The sequence below is a fragment of the Crinia signifera genome, chromosome 1 (genome assembly GCF_055691185.1).
Source record: "Crinia signifera chromosome 1, ASM5569118v1, whole genome shotgun sequence".
In the NCBI taxonomy this organism is placed as follows: domain Eukaryota; kingdom Metazoa; phylum Chordata; class Amphibia; order Anura; family Myobatrachidae; genus Crinia; species Crinia signifera.
This window is the reverse complement of record NC_139217.1, coordinates 220,224,514-220,245,633: the sequence shown is the minus strand read 5'-3', so window position 1 is coordinate 220,245,633 and position 21,120 is coordinate 220,224,514. Positions and strand designations below refer to the sequence as shown.

The following is a 21,120-nucleotide window of genomic DNA, read 5'->3' as shown; positions in this document are numbered from 1 at the left end:
TGCCTCTGCTAATTAGTAATGCAGGTTAGTGGATTAGTTGACTGAGAACTTGTATGGTTAGATCCAGAGAGTCCATATAATCAAACTGATGTAATTTTACTTAGATGTAGTTAGTAGATTTGCAACATGCAAAAGTTGTTACCAGCAAACCATCAGAATAGGTTATATAAGTTGCCTGGCCAGACAAAAAAAGATTTTATAAAAAATGCACGATTTACTGACTCTCTCTCTCTGAGGAAGCCGCCGACGCTCACAGCAGGCGGGGAAACGCGTTAGAGACTTAACAAGAACTCTCCATTTCTCCTGATTACTGAGGATTTTGACATTTTGCACTGAGGAGACCTGCTTTTCATATCCACAGCCACTGGTGTCACAAACTCCGGATATAGTTGCACCCAATATGGAAATTCAGTTCTAGCAACTGGGAGGCATCAGAGACTGTAACCTGCCACAGGTCTCCAAAGGTATATACCCATTTTTTATAAAATCTTTTTTTGTCTGGCCAGGCAACTTATATAACCTATTCTGATGGTTTGCTGGTAACAACTTTTGCATGTTGCAAATCTACTAACTACATCTAAGTAAAATTACATCAGTTTGATTATATGGACTCTCTGGATCTAACCATACAAGTTCTCAGTCAACTAATCCACTAACCTGCATTACTAATTAGCAGAGGCACTTACTAATTTCTGCTATTGTGCGTATTGGTGCTATTTAGATTTATATATATATATATATATATATATTCTATATATATATATTTTTTTTAGATATTCATTTTTATTTCTATGTGGATGTGTTTTATGTCTTAATTTTATATAGGTTGTGGCCACATACCATATGTACGGTGGGGGGACCGTACGAGGGCTCTACGCCAGCGTGAAGCACAGTGGATTTTTTCATTGGACACTGTGGCCCCACGTGGCCTAAACGAAAACAACCCACTAAATTGTTTTTTTGTAAACAGGACCCTTTGTGGAACTATGACTGAGGGTATACGAAGGCAATTGGTTCTCTTGTAATTATTTTTCCATCATCTTCCAAGGTGGATACTTAAACTATAATTGTATCAGAGAATAACTGTATAATCCTTTTTTGATCTAAGGATAGACCCATCATTGTAATTAGAGTCCAGGATCACTAATTTTGGTGATTTATTGGCTCTATAGATATCTATTAGCAATACAGCTATTGCGTCCAGAGAAGAAATTGAGATGCAATGGACTACTTTCTATTATTAGGGGACATAGATATGTCCTACTCTTTGATTTAGTGTGTTTAAATTTTTTTTGTTTAGTTTTTTTATTTTTGTAAAGTGTATTTACATGTAAGTGCTCCTCTAATAGCAATCTGACTGGGCTAGTACCACCTTTAGGATATAGCATATAATAGACCACAGGGGGTTAATAAGCTGGACTACATAGCCAGTAGAGTTAGACCTGGCAGAATATACTGGTAGATGAATACATTAAATGAAGTAACAGTGATTACACTAAACCAGCATATGAGTGGCAATTATAAATCCACCAAAATGCATACATCGTATTGCCCAGCAAACTACAGTTAGGAAACCAAGCCTGAGCTGTGGAACGCACAGCCATATTGGTTTTTCCAGCTGCAGAATAACTATAACAAACGGAGCCCATTAAACGCTAATTACAGCGCCCACAGACGAGCCAAGCGCCTCAATAAAGTAAATAGAGAGCGCATACCCTAGTAACCACAATATAAGGACAAATTGGTCACACAACAATGTAAAATAAGCGCAATAATGATGCTGGAACGCATCGGCGCTTAGCTGGAACGCACGGCCATCTTGGTTTTCCCAGACAGATATTTGGGAGCCAATAGGAGACCGTTTTCAGCAACATGTGACACAGTGAGATTGAGCCTCACAGGCAGCTGTACTAGGTTACTACAGGTGGACAGAATCAGAGGCGTAGGGAGGGCGGAGCCACCGGAGCTCACGCTCCGGGCGCTGATTGGTGGAATGGCGCCGCCGGCCCGCCCCTCCTCCGCAAATGATACCTGTCCTGTACACATTCAAGTTTGCCGGGTAGGGCAGCGTGCGCCGGCGGCTGCCCTGCCCTACCCGGCGCCTGCCTCCGTCCTGCCCTGCTCGCCCGGCACCTGCCGCCAAGCGTTACGGACAGTGAGGCCGGGCGTCGGGCTGAATCCTCTGTCATCTCTAAATTGCTGCTGCTGCCCGCTCCGGCTTCCGGGCAGCGCAGCGTAGCAGCACTAAAGACTGTCACTGACTCCTCCCAGACTCACTCCTCCTCCCTGGCTACAGCAGCTGAGCAGCGTCATCAGCCTTCCCAAGAGGCAAGAGCTGACTGTACCCTGGAGGAGGAGAATGTTTGCTGCTGCTGCCCGTGCTGCCCTGTTACTCCTTACTGAAGGTGGATTTTTTTTTTATATACAGCTAATTAATGTTCTTAAAAATAGAAAAAAACATAATAAACTTGGGGTTTGGGATTCGTGGGGGGAGGGGGAGGGGGGGGGGGGGAGAGAGTGAATCTCTCTGGCTTATGCTGCCACCCCGGCCATGCTGTGTGCTGTATTTATCTTTATTCTTTATCTGTGTGTATATATATATATATATATATATATATATATATATATGTATATGTGTATATATATATATATATATATATATATATATTTACAGCTGTCAGCATCTTATATAGCGCAGCAGATCCCGTTACAGTGTCTTATATAGAGAAGAACATTCCGTTACAGCGTCTTATATAGCGCAGCACATTCCGTTACAGCGTCTTATATAGCGCAGCACATTCCGTTACAGCGTCTTATATAGAGCAGAACATTCCGTTACAGCGTCTTATATAGCGCAGCACATTCCGTTACAGCGTCTTATATAGCGCAGCACATTCCGTTACAGCGTCTTATATAGCGCAGCACATTCCGTTACAACGTCTTATATAGCGCAGCAGATTCCGTTACAGTGACTTATATAACGCAGCAGATCCCGTTACAGCGTCTTATATAGCGCAGCAGATCCCGTTACAGCGTCTTATATAGCGCAGCGGATCCCGTTACAGCGTCTTATATAGCGCAGCAGATTCCGTTACAATGTCTTATATAGCGCAGCAGATTCCGTTACAGCGTCTTATATAGCGCAGCGGATCCTTTTACAGCGTCTTATATAACGCAGCAGATTCCGTTACAGCGTCTTATATAGCGCAGCAGATTCCGTTACAGCGTCTTATATAGCGCAGCAGATTCCGTTACAGCGTCTTATATAGCGCAGCAGATTCCGTTACAGCGTCTTATATAGTGCAGCAGATTCCGTTACAGTGTCTTATATAGCGCAGCAGATTCCGTTACAGCGTCTTATATAGCGCAGCAGATTCCGTTACAGTGTCTTATACAGCGCAGCAGATTCCGTTACAGTGTCTTATATAGCGCAGCAGATTCCGTTACAGTGTCTTATATAACGCAGCAGATTCCGTTACAGCGTCTTATATAGCGCAGCAGATTACGTTACAGTGTCTTATATAGCGCAGCAGATTCCGTTACAGTGTCTTATATAGCGCAGCAGATTCCGTTAGTGTCTTATATAGCGCAGCAGATTCCGTTACAGTGTCTTATATAGAGCAGCAGATTCCGTTACAGTGTCTTATATAGCGCAGCAGATTCCGTTACAGCGTCTTATATAGCGCAGCAGATTCCGTTACAATGTCTTATATAGCGCAGCAGATTCCGTTACAGCGTCTTATATAGCGCAGCAGATTCCGTTACAGCGTCTTATATAGCGCAGCAGATTCCGTTACAGCGTCTTATATAGCGCAGCAGATTCCGTTACAGTGTCTTATATAGTGTCTTATTTTTTAAGTTTTTTGTTTTCAAATGTAACATGCCAACACATGTCAGCCACGCCCCCAATTCATTACCGGGGGGGGGGGGGGCACAAAATATGTCCTTGCTCCGGGCACCAGGGCACCTAGCTACACCGCTGGACAGAATTACCCTGTCAGACTGTGCTATAAAGAGGAGCATTGCAGCCGAGCTCATTGTACTTGAAATCCTTGAACTGTGCAGTTGTGAGTATTTGAAGCTGTCTTGAAAAAGGCCCTCTAGTGGCCGAAACGTCGACCTACAGGATCTGAGGATCCTTGAAGTAAGATCTATGTATTATTACAAGCAAGTACGAAATTAAAAGATTGATGTTTTTACTGGTGAGTGCTTTTCGTGGATTAATTATCCCATACACAGAATAAATATTCTATATATATATATATTTTTAGATATTTATTTTTATTTCTATGTGGATGTGTTTTATGTCTTAATTTTATATAGGTTGTGGCCAAATACCATATGTACATTGATTATTGTATATAATAAATTCCATTGATTATTAGTGTTTCCCATTGCGCAGTTTTTTTCTTTTTCTCTGTAAGCTCATAAAGGTATCTTTACAAAAGCTACACAGGGGGATTGCTCCAGAGCGGTGCTTACATGTATGCTTACTTGATAAAAAATGGTGATCCTCTCATAAAGGTTTCTTTCGTATCCACTTAGAATTAATCCTCCATCCAGTGATAAAGATAAAAACTTTGCTTTTATTTATCACAATCACAAAAATACATAAAAGAAGTCCTCCTTTACCACTTGTCTATCTCTGGGAGTCTGTGATGGACACCCGGGACATCTCACCAGTTCAAGAACAAGGGCATCAGAGAAAACAACTTAAAAAACAGGAAAGAGGTACCCCACCAACGCGTTTCGACCCGTTGGTCTTTTTCAATTTGGTATCTCCATCAGCCACAATACAGGTATATAAACCGTCCATGTAACTCTATGTAAGGGGAGCCTCCTTCCTAATCAAAGCTTAAAAACTGTTTTTAAACATCATTCAATGGATAATTCAGAATGCTAATATTCACATCAAATCACACTTAATTTTGAACAAAAATAAGCCACTTTTATAATCCATAAATATGGTGAAATAATGGATAAAGTCCATATAAGGGTAACGCTTACCAAGGGCTCTGTATTTAATAAGGTGCCAGTTTCCGTTCTCCGGGCGGGGTGTAATACATTCATCTTTCCGTCAGTTCTGGCTGATGCTAGTAGTGCGCCGGAGGGGATGCGTTTCCACGGACCTCGTCTCAGAAGGTTCTCCCAGGTATACTGCCCGTGAGTAAGGTTCCTCTTTCAAAAGCGGGGATGTCAGACCGGCGTGCGCATCCGGTAATTGAAGCGCATGTGCCGGATATTGACTTTGCTTTGGAACGCATTATGCCGGAATTGCCTTATAATGCCGTTTCAAATGATAAACTTCATACGGGCAAGATCATGCTCTTGTTTGGAAACAAACTGTAGTACCTTTCACAAGCAGGTACTTTACAACAATTTTAACAAATTGTATATATTTTGAGAATAATTATCCAATAGCTAGTCTATTTTTCTCTGTTTTGTTTTTCTTATAATTAGGAAAGTGTTTTAACTTGGCAATGAACAGTATTTTATCTTTGGTCAATATAAATCCATATGAATTCCATGATGTAAAAACAAGAATAAAAAATAAACACACCGAAGCATTTTAATGCTTTTATAGTTAACATATAGGATAAATGGTAGAAAGTAAAGCATAGGGCAAAAACACATATTTCCTTACATAACAAATTTGAACAGTACTACTCAAAATTATTTTAACCACGTAAAAAAAACCAAAGAACCCAGATACAGTTTCTTACAGTTCCGATACTTCTGCACGCTCTTCTGCCCTCTCCAGCTCCCCCTCAAGAATCACCAGTTTACGCGCAACCTAGAAATAATAATAGGATTAGTTTAGACCTAGGCAGCAGACTGATGCAGCGCTATATTATTACTCCAATAATAAAAACTATTACCCTATGAAAAAGGCAAAATAACAGATTTAGCAGTTAGCATATAAGCAGTGGCGTAACTCCCGGAGGCCATGGAGGCATTGGCCACCGGGCGTTAGCCATCAGGGGGGGCACTGAGCACTGAAGTTATATAAGTACACACAAATGTGCACGCAGGGTGTTTCCCAATCTATGTTGAAACCCCCTGAGCATCGATCCATCAGTTTAGCTAAAGGGGAGATGGAGGAGCTCAGACCGGGAGCCTGCGCTGGCTCAATCCAGAGGGAGCTGTAGCATGCACCGTGCAGCTCCTCTGAAAAACTGTGCCTCATAAAAGCCCAGCACCGACCACCTCCTCACTGCCCCTCCTCCCATCCCCTCTCCTCCCATCCCCTCTCCTCGGCTCGTCCTCCTCTGTTGCCGGGCTCTACGTCACAAACGAGTGACTGCCCTGGCGCGAAGAAGGGGACTTTGCTTCCAATAGCATAGCGCTTTACCCGCTGCTCCAGAAGGTGACGATGAGGCCTTCCTCCAGAAGAGGAAACACTTCTCGGCTGACAGGGGACCCGTGGCTGCTCTAGGTGAAAGGGGCGGGGGAGGAACACAGTCATATCTGCTCTCCTTTTTTGTGTCTCACTTCGCTCATTCACACTGCTCTCCTTTACTTTCACACTCTCTCCCCTTCATTCTTCTCTTTGCCCCCCTCCCCCCCCTTCTCCCTCTCTCCCTTCACCATTCTCTCCCCATTCTCTCTAGCATGTTCTCTCTTTTCTTTCTCTTCACTCTCCTTTTCTTTTATTCTCTCTCGCCTACATCCCTTTCTTTGCACCCCCTTTCAAAACATTGAGGATTATTTTACATCCTCATTGTGCTCCTAATTTGTTACCTACGTTGTACTTTTAAGATTATATAGTGTACGTTCTATGGATTTTAAATATAATTAAATTGTCTAATCTGTAATTGCTTACCTGAATAATTTAATAAATGTATTTAAATTATTCGTATTTATCATACATACTGTATGTAAAGCCTTACACCGGCATGACACCATTGGTCGCTATTACTCCTATCCCTCCCCTCTTTATATATATATATATATATATATATATATATATATATATATATATATATATATATATAGTTTGCGGGGTTGCGGCCTGGCACTCTCCGGTCCCTTGAGGTGCCCTCTCTACGTGTAGGTAATGGAGGAAGAAACAGGCGGCACTCGGAGGTCTTTTCAACAGTGTGTATTCAAGCAGGAAGGCTTAACGTTTCGGAGCTGGGCTCCTTTGTCAAAAGCGTGCGTCTCACCGCACGCTTTTGACAAAGGAGCCCAGCTCCGAAACGTTAAGCCTTCCTGCTTGAATACACACTGTTGAAAAGACCTCCGAGTGCCGCCTGTTTCTTCCTCCATATATATATATATATATATATATACATATACATATACAGTATCTATAAACCCCCTCATGTGCTTTTGCCCCTAACATCTATAACTGTTGCTTGTGTAGCAGTAGAACACCTGCCGCCGCTGCTGCAGTTGTCACAGAATAGAAGAGCCCTGGGAGACGGTCGCATGTGGAAATCACAGGTTCTGTCCGTATGATTTGGGGGTCACAGGTGCGGAATCTAGGATCTGGGGGTCATAGGTGTGGTCTGCAGTATCTGGGGGTAACAGGTGGTGTCTGTATTATCTGGGAGCCACTGATAATGTCTGTGGTATTTGGGGGTCACCAATGCCATGTATGTGTATTTGGGGGGCATTACTATCTGTGTTGCCTCCGGGCACCTGGTATGAACTTACGCCACTGCATATAAGCAATACTGTACATTGTTGGGTCAGAATGTTTACCATATGGGGTACTACCTTTTAATTCATATTGCAACTCATAAGTTTTTGCTTCATGTCTCCACACAAAAAATAAGGGGGGGGGGGTGTCACCCTCTATTGTGAAGTATACAATTAGTGAACCCAGCAACTTGCTTCATACTGTACATCCTGCACTTCAAGGAAAAGTTGAATTGACTGACAAAGTTGAAGGCATGGCTGAAAGTATCTTGCCGAAAAGCGCAAGAGAGCATCGTCATGTACATTTCCTCAAATTACACCTAGATGTAAGCCTGAGCATTGTACAGCCAGCACTTAAGTCTTCGGTCTGGGAGTGCAAAATTCAATAGAAAATCTGCCACTGACCGCCATTGTATTGCATTTACAGTATTCCTAAACACAAGCAGAAGATGGTGTGGAATCCCCTCATCCTGTAATGTACTGTTCATGCCATTCACCCTTGCAAAAGTAGGTGTATGTTTTTTTTTTTTTAAATCGTAAATTTTATTGAATGAATATGATTACATAACAAAGTCAGCAAAACAGTCATATATTTGTGCAAACAGTTGTAGTGTTAAGTGTAACAAGTCACTGCGAAGAGCCGAGTAGATCAGACATAATAAAACATGACTTTAATGATGATTCAAAAGTGAAATGAGATCTTTGGTGTTGTTGGATAGTGGTCTCTGATATCCCCTTAGATAGGGTAGTGGTTGGGGAGTTATATAACTTAGCTCGATACGGGCTTATATTGTTGGATCATCACTATCACTTGGCTTCTGGGAGTATGTGCTGGAGTAAACTGTGAAGTTTAAAGGGGTGTATGGGGGGGGAGGGGAGGGGAGGGGAGGGGGGGGAGGGGAGGGGGGGGAGGGGAGGGGAGGGGAGGGAGGGGAGGGAGGGGGGGGGACCCAACGACGGGGAGAAAGAAGTTATAGAATGAGACAAGGATAGTAAGAAATAAGTTAGATCTAAGGAGATAGGTTTTGTGCATATGAGGGGGAGTGTTACGATTGACCCGGGAGGGGGGTGTTGTGATATGTATACCATGGGAGCCAGACAGAGTGGAATTTTCGAATAGTGTTATTTTGTAAACTGGTGATATATTCCATTTTAGCTATGAACCACATTCTATTAACTAGTTCTTGTCGGCTAGGGGCATCTGGGTTTTTCCAATTGCTGGCTATTTGATGTTTAGCTGCGCAGGCCGTGTGTAGGATCAGTTTATTTGATTCCTTTGGGAGATGGTCAATTGGGGCGCATAATAGTAAGTTAATGGGTTCGATGGGGGTGGGAGGGACCACCAGCTGGGATAGGAGGGCGAGAACCATCTTCCAGTAATGTGCTATAATTGGGCAGGACCACCAGATGTGGTAGAATGTCCCCCTCTGACCGCAGTTCCTCCAGCATTGGTCTGATGAATTGGGGTAGATGCGGTGAAGGCGAGTTGGGACTAGGTACCACCTGGAATATACCTTGTAGGAGTTTTCTTTTATTGATGCGCTAATTGAACATTTTGAGATAGCAATTCGAATTGATTCCCACTCCTCCTCCTCAAGATGTCGGCCCAGGTCTTTTTCCCACTCACATTCGTGATTATCTAAAGTAGGAGTGTCTGTTATTAGAACAGAGTGATAAAGTTGTGAGATAGATCCCCTGTCCATTGGTCTATATATGCAGATTCTTTCCAGTTGGGAGGGAGCCTGTCTTGGTTGTGTGGGTTGATATGAAGCTGTGAAGTGTCTGAGTTGTAGATATTGGTAGTTTAAGGTGTTCGAGATATTATATTTTTGTTGCAGTTCGTCAAACGTTTTGGGGGCGAAGTCCCCCTGTATGTGGTGAATTCTAGTGATGCCCGCTCGTATCCAGGGGGAGGCCATCGAGGGGTTGAGTCCCGGAGGGAACGATGGGTTATTCCATAGAGGGGTTAGAGGTGAGAGGGATGATTTGAGTTTGAATTTTTTGCTAAGTTTCTCCCAGGACTTTAGCGTCAAATCTACTGTAGGAGATGCAAAGGAGGATTGTGGGTGGCTCTTACGTGGCAGCCAGGGGAGATATGAGATGGAAGGGATCCCCGCTAAGTCGCTTTCCAGGTCCACCCACCTTTTACTCTTAGGGGGAGAGTGCCATGCTATGAGCTGGCTTAGCCGAGTGGCATCTAGATAACGCTGAAGAATGGGGAGGCCAAGGCCGCCATTTAGGGATCGTTTAGATAAGATATCTCGGCGAATTCGGGGTTTCTTGTTGTTCCATATAAATTTACAGAGAACGGATTGTAGTGCAGTAAGTGTGGACGATGGGATTGGAATTGGAAGGGTTTGGAAAAGGTAAAGTAGTTTGGGGAGTGTATTCATTTTCACAGCAGCAATGCGGCCGGTCCATGAGAGGAAATGTGTTTGCCAGTTTTGTAAGTCTTTATGGATAGATCTTATGAGTGGGGGATAGTTGGCTTGATAAAGGGAGCTGTAAGATTTAGTTAGTTGGATCCCTAGATATTTGATGGAGCGTTTTCTCCAATTAAAATTGAAGTTAGTCTGAAGAAGTTTTTTAGAGTGTTCTGTGATGTGTAGTGGGAGGGCTTCTGATTTTGAATTATTAATTTTATACCCTGAGAGGTTTCCAAATGTTGTGAGTTCTCGGAAAAGGTTCGGGAGTGAGATTAGAGGGTTGGTAAGTGTGAGGAGAATGTCGTCCGCAAATAAGGAGAGGGAGTATTGAGAGTCTTTGATGCGGATTCCTGTGATATCTGGATTGGTTCTGATTCGGCAAGCTAGAGGTTCAATAGTTAACGCAAATATGAGGGGCGAGAGGGGACATCCCTGCCTAGTTCCGTTTGTGATCTGAAAGGGAGAGGAAAGTAGTCCCCCCGCTAGAACCGAAGCTGAGGGGCAGTGGTATAGTGCTTGTATGGCTGTGAGGAATTTGCCTTGGAGACCGAATTGTTGAAGAGTTTGGGTCATAAAAGGCCAGGAGATTCTATCAAAAGCCTTTTCGGCGTCTAGGGCCAGGACTAATGAGGGAGTCTTAGTGGTATTAATATAGTGGATGACGTCAATGGTTCTTCTAGTATTGTCTAAGGCTTGTCTTGATGGAACAAAGCCAACTTGGTCGGGGTGTACTAATGATGGGAGAAGTGGGTTTAGACGGTTGGCCAAGACTTTGGCAAATATCTTTAGGTCCGCATTGAGCAGTGAGATGGGGCGGTAGTTAGTGACTAGCTGGGGGTCTTTATTTGGTTTGGGGATGACCGTAATAGTGGCAGTTGTAGTAGCTGGGTGAAACTGGGCTCCTTCCAATATTTGATTAAACATCGAGGTTAGATGAGGAATTAGTGGGGTCTGAAATATTTTATAATATGAGATTGGATAGCCATCTGGACCAGGGGCCTTTGATGGTTTTTGTGTTTTGAACGCAGATAAAATTTCCTCGTCAGTGATGGCTCTACCTAAGTTCGCAGAGGTTTCTGCATCTATGCTCGGGAGGTTACACGAGGATAGGTAATCTGGGACTGAGTCAGGATGCAGTTGGGTCGTATCTGAGTGGTTTTTGAGGTTGTATAGTTGCTCGTAGTATGTTTTAAAGAGAGAGTTAATCCTAGCAGGGTCATATTGTGGCGTGTTTGTTGTGTCTTTTATAGCAGATATAGCCGTCAGGGCCTTCCGAGCCTTTAGTCTATTAGCTAACATAGAGTCTGCTTTATTGCTTTTCTCATAAAATTTTTGTTGTAGCCTACGCAGGGCCCTCTCTGTTTTCTCGGCTAGTAAGGCATTGAGAGACGCCTTGGCTGCAGTGAGTTGTTTATAGACTATGTCCGAGGGGTGCCTTTTGTGTTGAGCTTCTAGGCTGCTAACCTCGGCGGTAAGAGAGTTTAATTTAGCTTTTTGTTCCTTATTTCTAAAAGATGCATAACTTATGATTTGGCCTCTGATAACGGCTTTGTGCGCTTCCCATACCAAGGGGGTACAGGGAGAACCATTGGTATTAAGGGAGAAGTAATCCGTGATGGCTGTGAGTATTTTTTCTTGGAATTGAGGGATTTTGAGCAGGGTCTCGTTTAGTCGCCAAGATGGGCGGGAGGTGGGAGTACCTAGAAAATCAAATGAAGTAGTAAGGAATGAGTGATCGGACCATGAGTTGGGGGTTATTGAGGACTTTAGGATATGAGGGGCTGCCGAGGAGCAGCAGAAGAGCATGTCTATTCGGGAGTAAGACTGGTGTGGTATCGAGAAAAATGTATAATCTCTAGAAGTGGGGTTGTGTGCTCTCCAGACATCAAATAATCCAGATTCTTTTATGTGTTTGTTCAGAGAGCGAGAGGTAGAATTAGTTTGTGAACTTGTTGAGGGGCGAGATTTGTCTAGTGAGACGTCTAGAATAGCGTTGAAGTCCCCACCTAGAATTAGACATCCTTTTCGTTTCTTCTCTAGTTCTGAGAAGAAAGTTTTAAAAAAAGAGGATTGACCTGTGTTTGGGGCATATATATTTGCAATCGTACATTCAAGGTGAGCTATCATTCCCGTAAGGATGATAAAGCGCCCATCCGAGTCAGTGTGGGTTGAATGAAGCGTGAAGGGAACTTTACTGTTTATCATAATAGCCACGCCATTATGTTTGGTTAGACTGGATGAGTAGAAGACCATGGGGTAGCGTTTGGAGCTGAGAGAGGGGTGAGAGTTATTTTTAAAGTGGGTCTCTTGTATGAGTAGAATATCGGCTTTGGCATCGTGAGCTGTGCGGAATAGAGTGTTGCGTTTTTGAGGAGTGTTTAATCCCTTGACATTCATGGAGGACAATGTAAGAGGCATGTTTAGTTAGACAAGAAGAAGGACAGATGCAGAAAGATGAAAGAAGAGATTTCGACCCGTCGTTGGGGGGATAGGGGAAATGAATCTCCAGATGGTTTTGTGGGAGGGAGGATCTGGGAGAGTGGGCCTCACGACCAGCGGAGGCTAACACGCCCAGAGTTTGGGACCTGTAGGTCCAAATTGGGGCAGCCTGGGGAAATTACCAAGCTACCTCAATGAGGGGTTAGGTGTTACAAATAACAATAATTTTGCTGAAATGAAAACAATGTTTGGTTATTGAATACAACTGAAAATCTAGTAAACACAGAAATGGAGGGTAACATCCCTCCAGTGGGATATGAACTTATAGAGATACAACTTGGTCTCTAAAATAGGGTCACCATCCGGTGCATTGCCCTAAGAGGGCGAAACCAGCTAACTTGTACAGATAAAGATATCATTTGAACATCTTGTTAAAAGCAACTGAACCAGTTCTATAGTAAGGGCGTGCCTTGAGGGAGGTAAAAAATAAATAAGAATAAAATGATTAAATAAAGAGAGAGAGAGAAAAAAAAAATTAATAATAATAAAGGAAAAAGGGGAGGGATGGGAGAGGGCGAGGGGAGAAAGAAAGAGGGGACATTTAAAACAAAAATAAAACATATAAATGCGGTGGTGGGGATAAGGAGGGGGGGGGGGGCACGATATTAAGAGTCTTGAGCTAATGTTCGCTGGTATAACATCTTCCGGAAACTTATTAGTAACATGTAAGAGGGCGTTAATATAGTAAGGCTTTCAGAGGGGGGTGTTTGAGATTGTTTATCAGATTTAACGTTAGTATAGCACTTAATCAGGTACTTCAGAGGGTATATATGTGTAATGAATTAACTATCAATATAGTTACGAGGTTAGGCGTTTGCAGGAGGAGCAGCGGGTGGACTTGATTCTTCTAGGTGTGTGAGAAAGTCTTTCCCTTCTTTGGGGTCACGAATGATGATAGTCTTTCCGTTCAAGTCGATCAGGAGCTTGAATGGGAAGCCCCAGCGGTAGCGGATCCCTTTTGTGCGTAGGACACTGGTTAAGTCCTTGAGTTCTCTTCTTTTAATTATGGTGACAGGAGCCAGGTCTTGAAAGAACATTAGTTTAGAGCCGTCATATAAGATATGGGGCTTGTTCCGCGTCGGAGCCAATACTTTTTCTTTGTCTTTGAAGCTGGAAAAGCGCATAATAACGTCTCTGGGGGGATCGCCGTCTCGTGGTTTGGGCCGGAGGGCTCTGTGGGCTCTTTCAAGTGGCAGTTGTTGAGGCCCAAGATCTGGTAATATGTGCGAGAACAGTTTGTGTAGATAAGGTTCCAGTTCCATTGGGGGGACTGTTTCAGGGATGTTCCGAACCCTAAGATTGTTCCTCCTTTCCCTGTTCTCCAGATCTTCATTTTTGGAGCGTAGGTCTGCTAAATCCTGGAAAACATGGTCGAGATCTCTCAGCGTCTCATTTTGGGTTTTTTGTAGGGAGTCCTGCTTGGTTTCAAGTCTGGTTGTTCTGGCGGAGAGGGTTGATAGGTCGGATTTAATGGTGGAGATAGCCTTGTCTAGTTTAGTTTCGAGTGATTCCTTCAGGTCCTCTATGAGAGAACGCAGGGCTAAGATGTCGTCTTTAGTTGAGGGGGTTGATGAGAGCGAATCTTCTTTATCTGTATGTGGGCTGCCAGGTGAGGGGAGGCCAGAGTTCGTAGAGGATTTATCATTTTTAGCAAAATGTTGAGAGATGTCAACTCCTCCTCTTTTTCTGCTGGAAGTATTTCCTCTGTTCATGATGAATGGTGAACTTGAAAGGAATGTAATAACGAAGCGGGTTGTTGGAGGGCTTAATTAAGCTATATAGATGGCCTGGCGAGTTACCACTGGAGGGATGTGGGGGCGCCTCCTCAGGGGGTCATCAGTATAGGGGTCCCGGATCTAAGATAGAAATGAGCCAGGAGCACAAGCGTCAGGGGCCCCCTCAGGGAGAAGCTTCCGTGATGTTTACTTGTGATAGGAACAGGGAGGGTGTCACAGGTATGAACCTCCCCTGATGATCTCTTGGTCTGGTTCACCGCCCTCGGGCTCCCCCAGGTCGTGGGGTTCAGGGTGAGGCGTTTGATATGGTGGGGGTACACTGCCTGAGTTCGGGTGACCCTGTATGGCGAGGTAGGTCGCAGCCAGATGTGTGCCCGCGTAGCGTCTTGGTATGTAGAGCGGCTCTGGTAGGACCCCTTTAGGAAAGGGGGTGGGGGTGCCAGAGGGTACGGGGATAGGATCTGAGCACCGGGAAATGGACCTGAGCCCCCCCTGTCTCTTTCCGCTTTTATCTCTCAGTGATGGGGTTTGAGAGGGTTAACAGTTTCATGCAGTGGCTCCCTATTCCGAGCAGGTGCTATGGGAGTAGACTGCACAGTGGGGGGTAAGAGTTTAGGTGGGTGAGCGCTGGTGCAGCAGTTGTCTGGGCAGGCTGTGGGGTCGGGTGGTGAGGATGGAGGCTGGTAGTTATCTCACCAAGATGGTCTCCAGCTCAGTTTAGAATTTATTAAGGTCTCAGTGCTGTTTGTGCTGTGTGGTGAATTTCAGCCACACAGGTCGTGTGGGCTGACAGCTTTTGTGTATAACTTCTGTCTGCCTCCTCCAAGATGGCGCCTGAAACCGGACACAAGACCCTGCAGGATGATCTCTCCTGTTCCCCGTGCTGGTGGTGGGGTATCTGGTGTGGTGGCAGGTACAGTGTCCTCAACTGAGGTCTGGTGGGTGTATTTTATGCTACCAGCGGGTCTGAGGGGCTGCGGAGGCTGCGACTGATGCGGGGCTGGGCTTCCAAGATGGCGCCCGCGATATTCAGTGTCGGCAGCGTGGCACAGATTTTGGGGCACGTTTTTATTGTGAGTGTGCCTATTAGTATTTGTGCGGTCTAGCCCCCGCTTTCCCTGCTGAGGAGTCAGTGGTACAGGGTGAGGCTGAGGTGGGAGATGCAGCCGATGCCAGGATTCCCAAGATGGCGCCCGTTACATGCAGCGCCGGTGAGGAGGCTCAGTTCTGATTTACACACATGTGTGTGTATCGAGGTTCTGTTTGACACAGCCCCCGCTGTCCCCTCCGGGGTGTTAGCGGTGCTGTGGAAGGCTGGGGTGCCCGATGCAGCCGTTGTAGTGGCCGTCCCTCGGCGTCCAAGATGGCGCCTGCCTTAATCAGTGTGGGTATCGGGTACGGGCTGCGGGGTTTTTCTGTGTAGTGGGAAACTGCAGGTCACTTTCGCTTACCCACCGCTGTCTCCTGTTGTGGTAGCTTCGTTTTTTTGGCCGTGGATATGGGCTCCAATCGTGCCAAAGTAGTAGTTTGAGGGCCGAGAGTGGAGAGCTCTGTTAATGTGCGGCCATCTGCTAGATCCGCCCACCGGAAGCCCCAGGTGTATGTTTTTTAAGCGATGGGTAAATGGGTTTTATATGCACATGGCTCATGTGACATATGGCTTTGAGGCTTACCCATGTATTTGCAAGGGTATGGGATCATTAGTTCTACAACAAGTTGGTCGACAAGCATTGGATCGACATGCAGAAAGGTTGACAGGGTATTAGGTCGACAGTCAAAAGATCGACATGGGGGTTTTCACTGTGTTTTTGACCCACATGTCAACACCATCGACATGGACACCGAAATGTAGCTGGGCTCGCCATGCTTTGGGCACGGTGCCTCGCTACGCTCGTCACACCATTTTATTCTCCCACCACGTTCTAATGGATGGTAGGGCATGAAATACCACCTGTTGGCACACGTCGGCTGCCGGCTCAAAAAACAGTGGTATACCCCATGTCGACCTTTTGACTGTCGACCTTGCACATGTCGACATAATGCTTGTGTCAAACTAATAACCTTTCAACCTAGACCCATGTCGACCTAATGGTGTTGACCCAATGCTTGTCGACCTAATGACCATATCGCATTGGCAAATATATGTCTCGAAGGTATGTGAATTCTACTACAATGTGGTTTTAAAATCTGGTTACATTGTAACTCAGAATTACTTCTCATTTTCATGCACCTAAGTAATAAATATACACTGATTGAGCATCTGCCAATATGTATTTGTTTTTTGAATCAATTGTTATATTTTTTGCCACTTTGACCTAAAATTTTAAATTTAATGTACAAAGTAATTTTTACAAACTATTTCTGCAACTATCTCTATTCAAATTGCCTCTGCTCACCTCCTCATATTTGCGATCTGCTTCCTCTGCAATGTGTTTAGCTTCTTTGAGTTGCATCTCCTGAATTTCCATTTTCTCTTCATCCTTCATGGCTCTATTTTCTATTACCTTCATACCCCTACCAGAACAACCAAAATATTACTTCTAGGAAAAGACAACACTTAATTCTTCAATATGAACTATTCTCAAAATGTGCAGTACAGCTAAAATTTCAAACCATCTGACAAGACAATGGGGTCAATTAAATTAGGCACAACATAGGTGGGCCACGAGTAAGAGCAATTATATGCCAAGCTTACTGTACTGCAGTGGCGGATTTCTGGGGGCGCACGTGCCCCCTGTCATTTCTGAAATTTTTTCTTTTGCCTGTTGAGCTGCGGTAGAAAGCATTGGCAGCCGGGCAGAGAGGGGCGAGCTTTCCAGTGTGCGAGTCAGAGCACTCCACTGCTGCAGCCTAGGTATCGGCTATTTTAAATCTTGCACTGCTGTAGCCGCGGTGGCTGCATGACCACGAGCAAGCTCCGATGAGCACACGGACTTGGCAGGTGGCCGCGGCAGCGCAAGATTTAAAATAACCGGGACCTAGGATGCTGCAGTACAGTGCTCTGAACCTGAATACAGTCGGGCACCTCTCTGCTCTCTTCCCCGTGGCAGCTCAACGGGCAAAAGAAAAAAGGTGATTTTTGTAAGAACTTACCATTCGAACCCCTTTCTCTGTGATGTTCAATTGGGGTATAGGATGTATCTCGGGCGCACCAAGGGGGGCTGCTTGTCGGGTGAACCTAAAGTCTAACCTTAGTCCGGTGACACAGCTCACGATGGGATGTAGGAGGGGTCCGCAGGAGCCAGGCACCTATGCTTCAAAGTCTTTGGGAGCAGGCTACTCCCTACTGCATCCCACAATGCTTCAGTTAAACTTCAACAGCACACTAGTATACATAACTAGGTACAATGCCTGAACATCTTATATGCAACTTATGGAACCATAACATGACAACACATGAACGGTACAACTTACTGAGCGTTAGGGAGGGATCGCTGTGTCACCGGACTGGACTCACAGAGAAAGGGGTTCAAACGGTAAGTCCTTACAAAAATCCCCTTTTCTCTTTCGTCCAGTCCGGTGACAGCTCACGATGGGACGTTCACGAGCCGGTCCTTTGGGAAAGTACGCTAAGACCGCCAGTTCTCATCACGGCCCGTCCAAATGAAGCGTCCTTTGACGCAAACTCATGAAACCTGTAGAAAGGTGTGAACAGAGGACTTGATGGCTGCCCTGCACAGCTGCTCCGCCATAGCCCCATGGTTTACCACCCACAAGGAGGCAACTGACCTTGTGGCATTTATCCATGACGGAACAGGCCTACCCGCCTTACAGTAGGCAAAGGCAATAGTTGATCTCAACCAACGAGCAATCGTCTGCTTCGAAGCAGGCCACCCAATCTTATGTACATCGTACAACACCAGAAGCATATCAGATTTGCGAATATCCTTTACCCTATTAACGTAGATTCGCAAGGCGCGAACCACATCCAACTTTTTCAAACTGTCCCTATTCCTTGTTCCCTCAGGCGGGGAAAAAACCGGGAGAACAATGTCCTGATTTAAATGAAATGAGGATACAACTTTAGGTAGGAACTTAGGTACTGCACAGCACTGTCATTATGGAAAATCAAAAACGGTGACTTGCAGGACAAGGCACCCAACTCTGACACACACCTAGCTGAGGCAATAGCCAATAATAAGGCAAGTTTCAAAGAAACATATTTGAGATCAGCCGATCTCAGTGTCTCAAACGGAGGTTTTTGCAACACAGACAGAACAAGAGACAAATTCCACGGTGCCACCGGCTGTCTGTATGGGGGTTTAATCCTGGTCACACCCTGTAAAAAGCTCTGAACCTCTGGTAACAGAGCCACCCTTTTTTGAAAGAAAATGGATAGTGCAGAAATCTGCACTTTCAAAGACTGTAAGCTAAGTCCAGACGAAAGGCCATCCTGTAGAAACTACAGGAGCCTGGCTATCTTAAACCTAGATGTGTGAACCACCACACTCGCTATCTTAAACCTAGATGTGTGTCGTTCACACCACCTGATGTAAATCTTCCAGACCCGATGGTAATTGGCTGCTGACACCGGTTTTCGAGCCCTGAGCATGGTCTGTATAACTGCATCCGATAAGCCCTTCTTTTTTAATAAGGACGTCTCATAAACCACGCCGTCAAATTGAGACGAGCTAGGTCCAGGTGTAGGAACAGTCCTGGTCTTAGCAAATCCAGACGAAGAGGTAGCTGCCACGAGTCCATCGACAATCTCAGTATGTCTGAGTACAATGACCTCCTATGCCAATCTGGTGCAATCAGTATGGCTGGAACACTCTGGTTCTTTATTCTCTTTAACACCCTCAAGATCATTGGAAATGGGGAAAATATGTAGGCTGAAACACCAAGGGATTGTCATGGCATCCACTGCCCAAGCTGATGGGTCCCTCGACCAGGAGCAAAACCTTGGTACCTGACAGTTGTTTCTTGACGCCATTTGATCTAATTCTGGCAGTCCCCAGCGGTCTACAATCTCTTGGAAAACTTCCTGATGAAGTGACCATTCCCCTTCCAGCAGATCCACCCTGCTGAGAAAGTCTGCTTCTACATTCCGGATCCCCGGAATGACCACAGCCGACAGTGCCGGCACCTGTACTTCTGCCCAGGTTAATATCCGCACTATTTCTTCCATTGCCATCTTGCTGCGAGTTCCTCATTGACGGTTCAGGTATGCCACTATTGTGGCATTTTCTGATTGAGTGGGTTTGCCACTCCCTGCAGAAACTCTTCTGCTTGACACAAGGTATTCCATACTGCTCTCAGTTCCAGTATGTCGATAGGAAGCCTGGATTGTTCCTTGGACCAAAGACCCTGTAGCCGCAGGTGAAGGACAACCGCTCCCCAACCCCTGAGGCTGGCAGCCAATCCCAGGAGCAAAGGGAACTCTGAAGAGTCTCTATATCTGTCCACCATTCCAGAGATACTCTCGACTCCTGAGACAGAACCAACTGTTCCTGGTTCATAGACTTTGCATTCCATGACCAGCACGATAGGATGTTCCACTGGAAACTCCTCAAATGGAATATGGCAAACTGCACTGTCTCGAAGGTTGCTACCATTTTGCCCAGCAACCTTACTCCCTGCCAAACCATCGGTGCAGGAGCCTGAAGGATTGTGAGCACCATCTGACGAATCTCCACTACCATGGGATGTGGTAAAACACCCTGTGAAGATGTGTGTCCAAAATCACTACGAGAAATTGCAGACTCTGCGTGGGTGTTAAATGTGACTTGGGAAGGTTTAGCACCCAACCCTGATCTTGCAAGAACTGTGTCGCGATACTAAGGTGTTCCTGAAGTTTTCCCGCCGACTCCGCCTTGAATAAAAGGTCATCCAGATAAGGAATAATTACTATTTCCTTCAGACGGAGAGCTGCAGCCATGACCGCCATCACTTTCGTGAATACTCTCGGAGCCGTTGGCAAACAAAACGGCAAAGCTTGGAACTGCCAATGGTTTTCTCATATTGAAAATCAGAGAAGAGACTGGTGTTCTTTGTAAATGGTCACATGGAGGTACGCATCCTGAATATCCACAGATGCCAGAAACTCTCCCAGCTCTATGCTTAAGAGCACAGAACACAGGGGCTCCATGCGAAAATGATCCACCTATAAGTGAACATTTAAAGACTTTAAATTTAGAATAGGTCTGGTTTGGGTTTGACTAGAAAAATAACCTAATAAAATCCCTTTTTCCTTTCCTCCTGAGGTACCGGAATGACTACTCTCTTCTCCCTGAGAGACAAGGCTACCCCCAAAAGGGCGGACCTCAGTGCTGCGGTCTGTGGCAAAGGTGTAGTAAGAAATATCTTTGGTGGGGTGCCCCTGAGATTTCTCCGGTAACCTTCGGAAATAATGGAATATACCCAAGGATCTCTTATGGAGTCCATCCACCTGTCCCGAAAGTGCAGGAGGCGACCGCCCGGTCATGCAGAGGACTTATCGTCACCTTTTGCTGCATGCTTTTTTGTAAAGGCTCCAAAGCGAGATTTGGAGTTTTCCTCTATTGGCCTGAAATCTACCACGGCCCGTCTGTCCTCTATTGGATGCTCCTCCCCGAAAGGGCGGCCGAAAGGACGGCTTGAATACTCCAAACTTGGGGCCTGTACTCTTGGATGTGGTAGGGAGAAATTTACTCTTACCACCAGTAGCCAGCTTAATAATGGCTTCCAGTTCCGAACCAAACAATAACTCACCCTTAAATGGCAAGGTTTCCAGGGACTTTTTTGATTCGCTATCAGCGTCCCAAGCTTTTAGCCAAAGAGCCCTTCTAGCAGTAACAGAGGTGACAGACACTCTGGACGCCATCTTACTGGCCTCA

The 21,120-nt window shown here is 45.2% G+C and overlaps 1 protein-coding gene across 1 annotated transcript in view; it reads right to left on the bottom strand.

Moving 5' to 3' along the window:
• Positions 1-21,120, bottom strand: part of LOC146027253 (tropomyosin alpha-1 chain-like) — a 314,841-nt gene that overhangs the window by 83,524 nt on the left and 210,197 nt on the right. Inside the window, exons 4-5 of the mRNA XM_083158199.1 lie at positions 16,702-16,819; positions 5,724-5,794 (exon numbers count right to left, since the gene is read on the bottom strand). Of these exons, the coding sequence (XP_083014325.1) occupies positions 5,724-5,794; positions 16,702-16,819 (189 nt within the window). The remainder of the gene's footprint in view (positions 1-5,723; positions 5,795-16,701; positions 16,820-21,120) is intronic.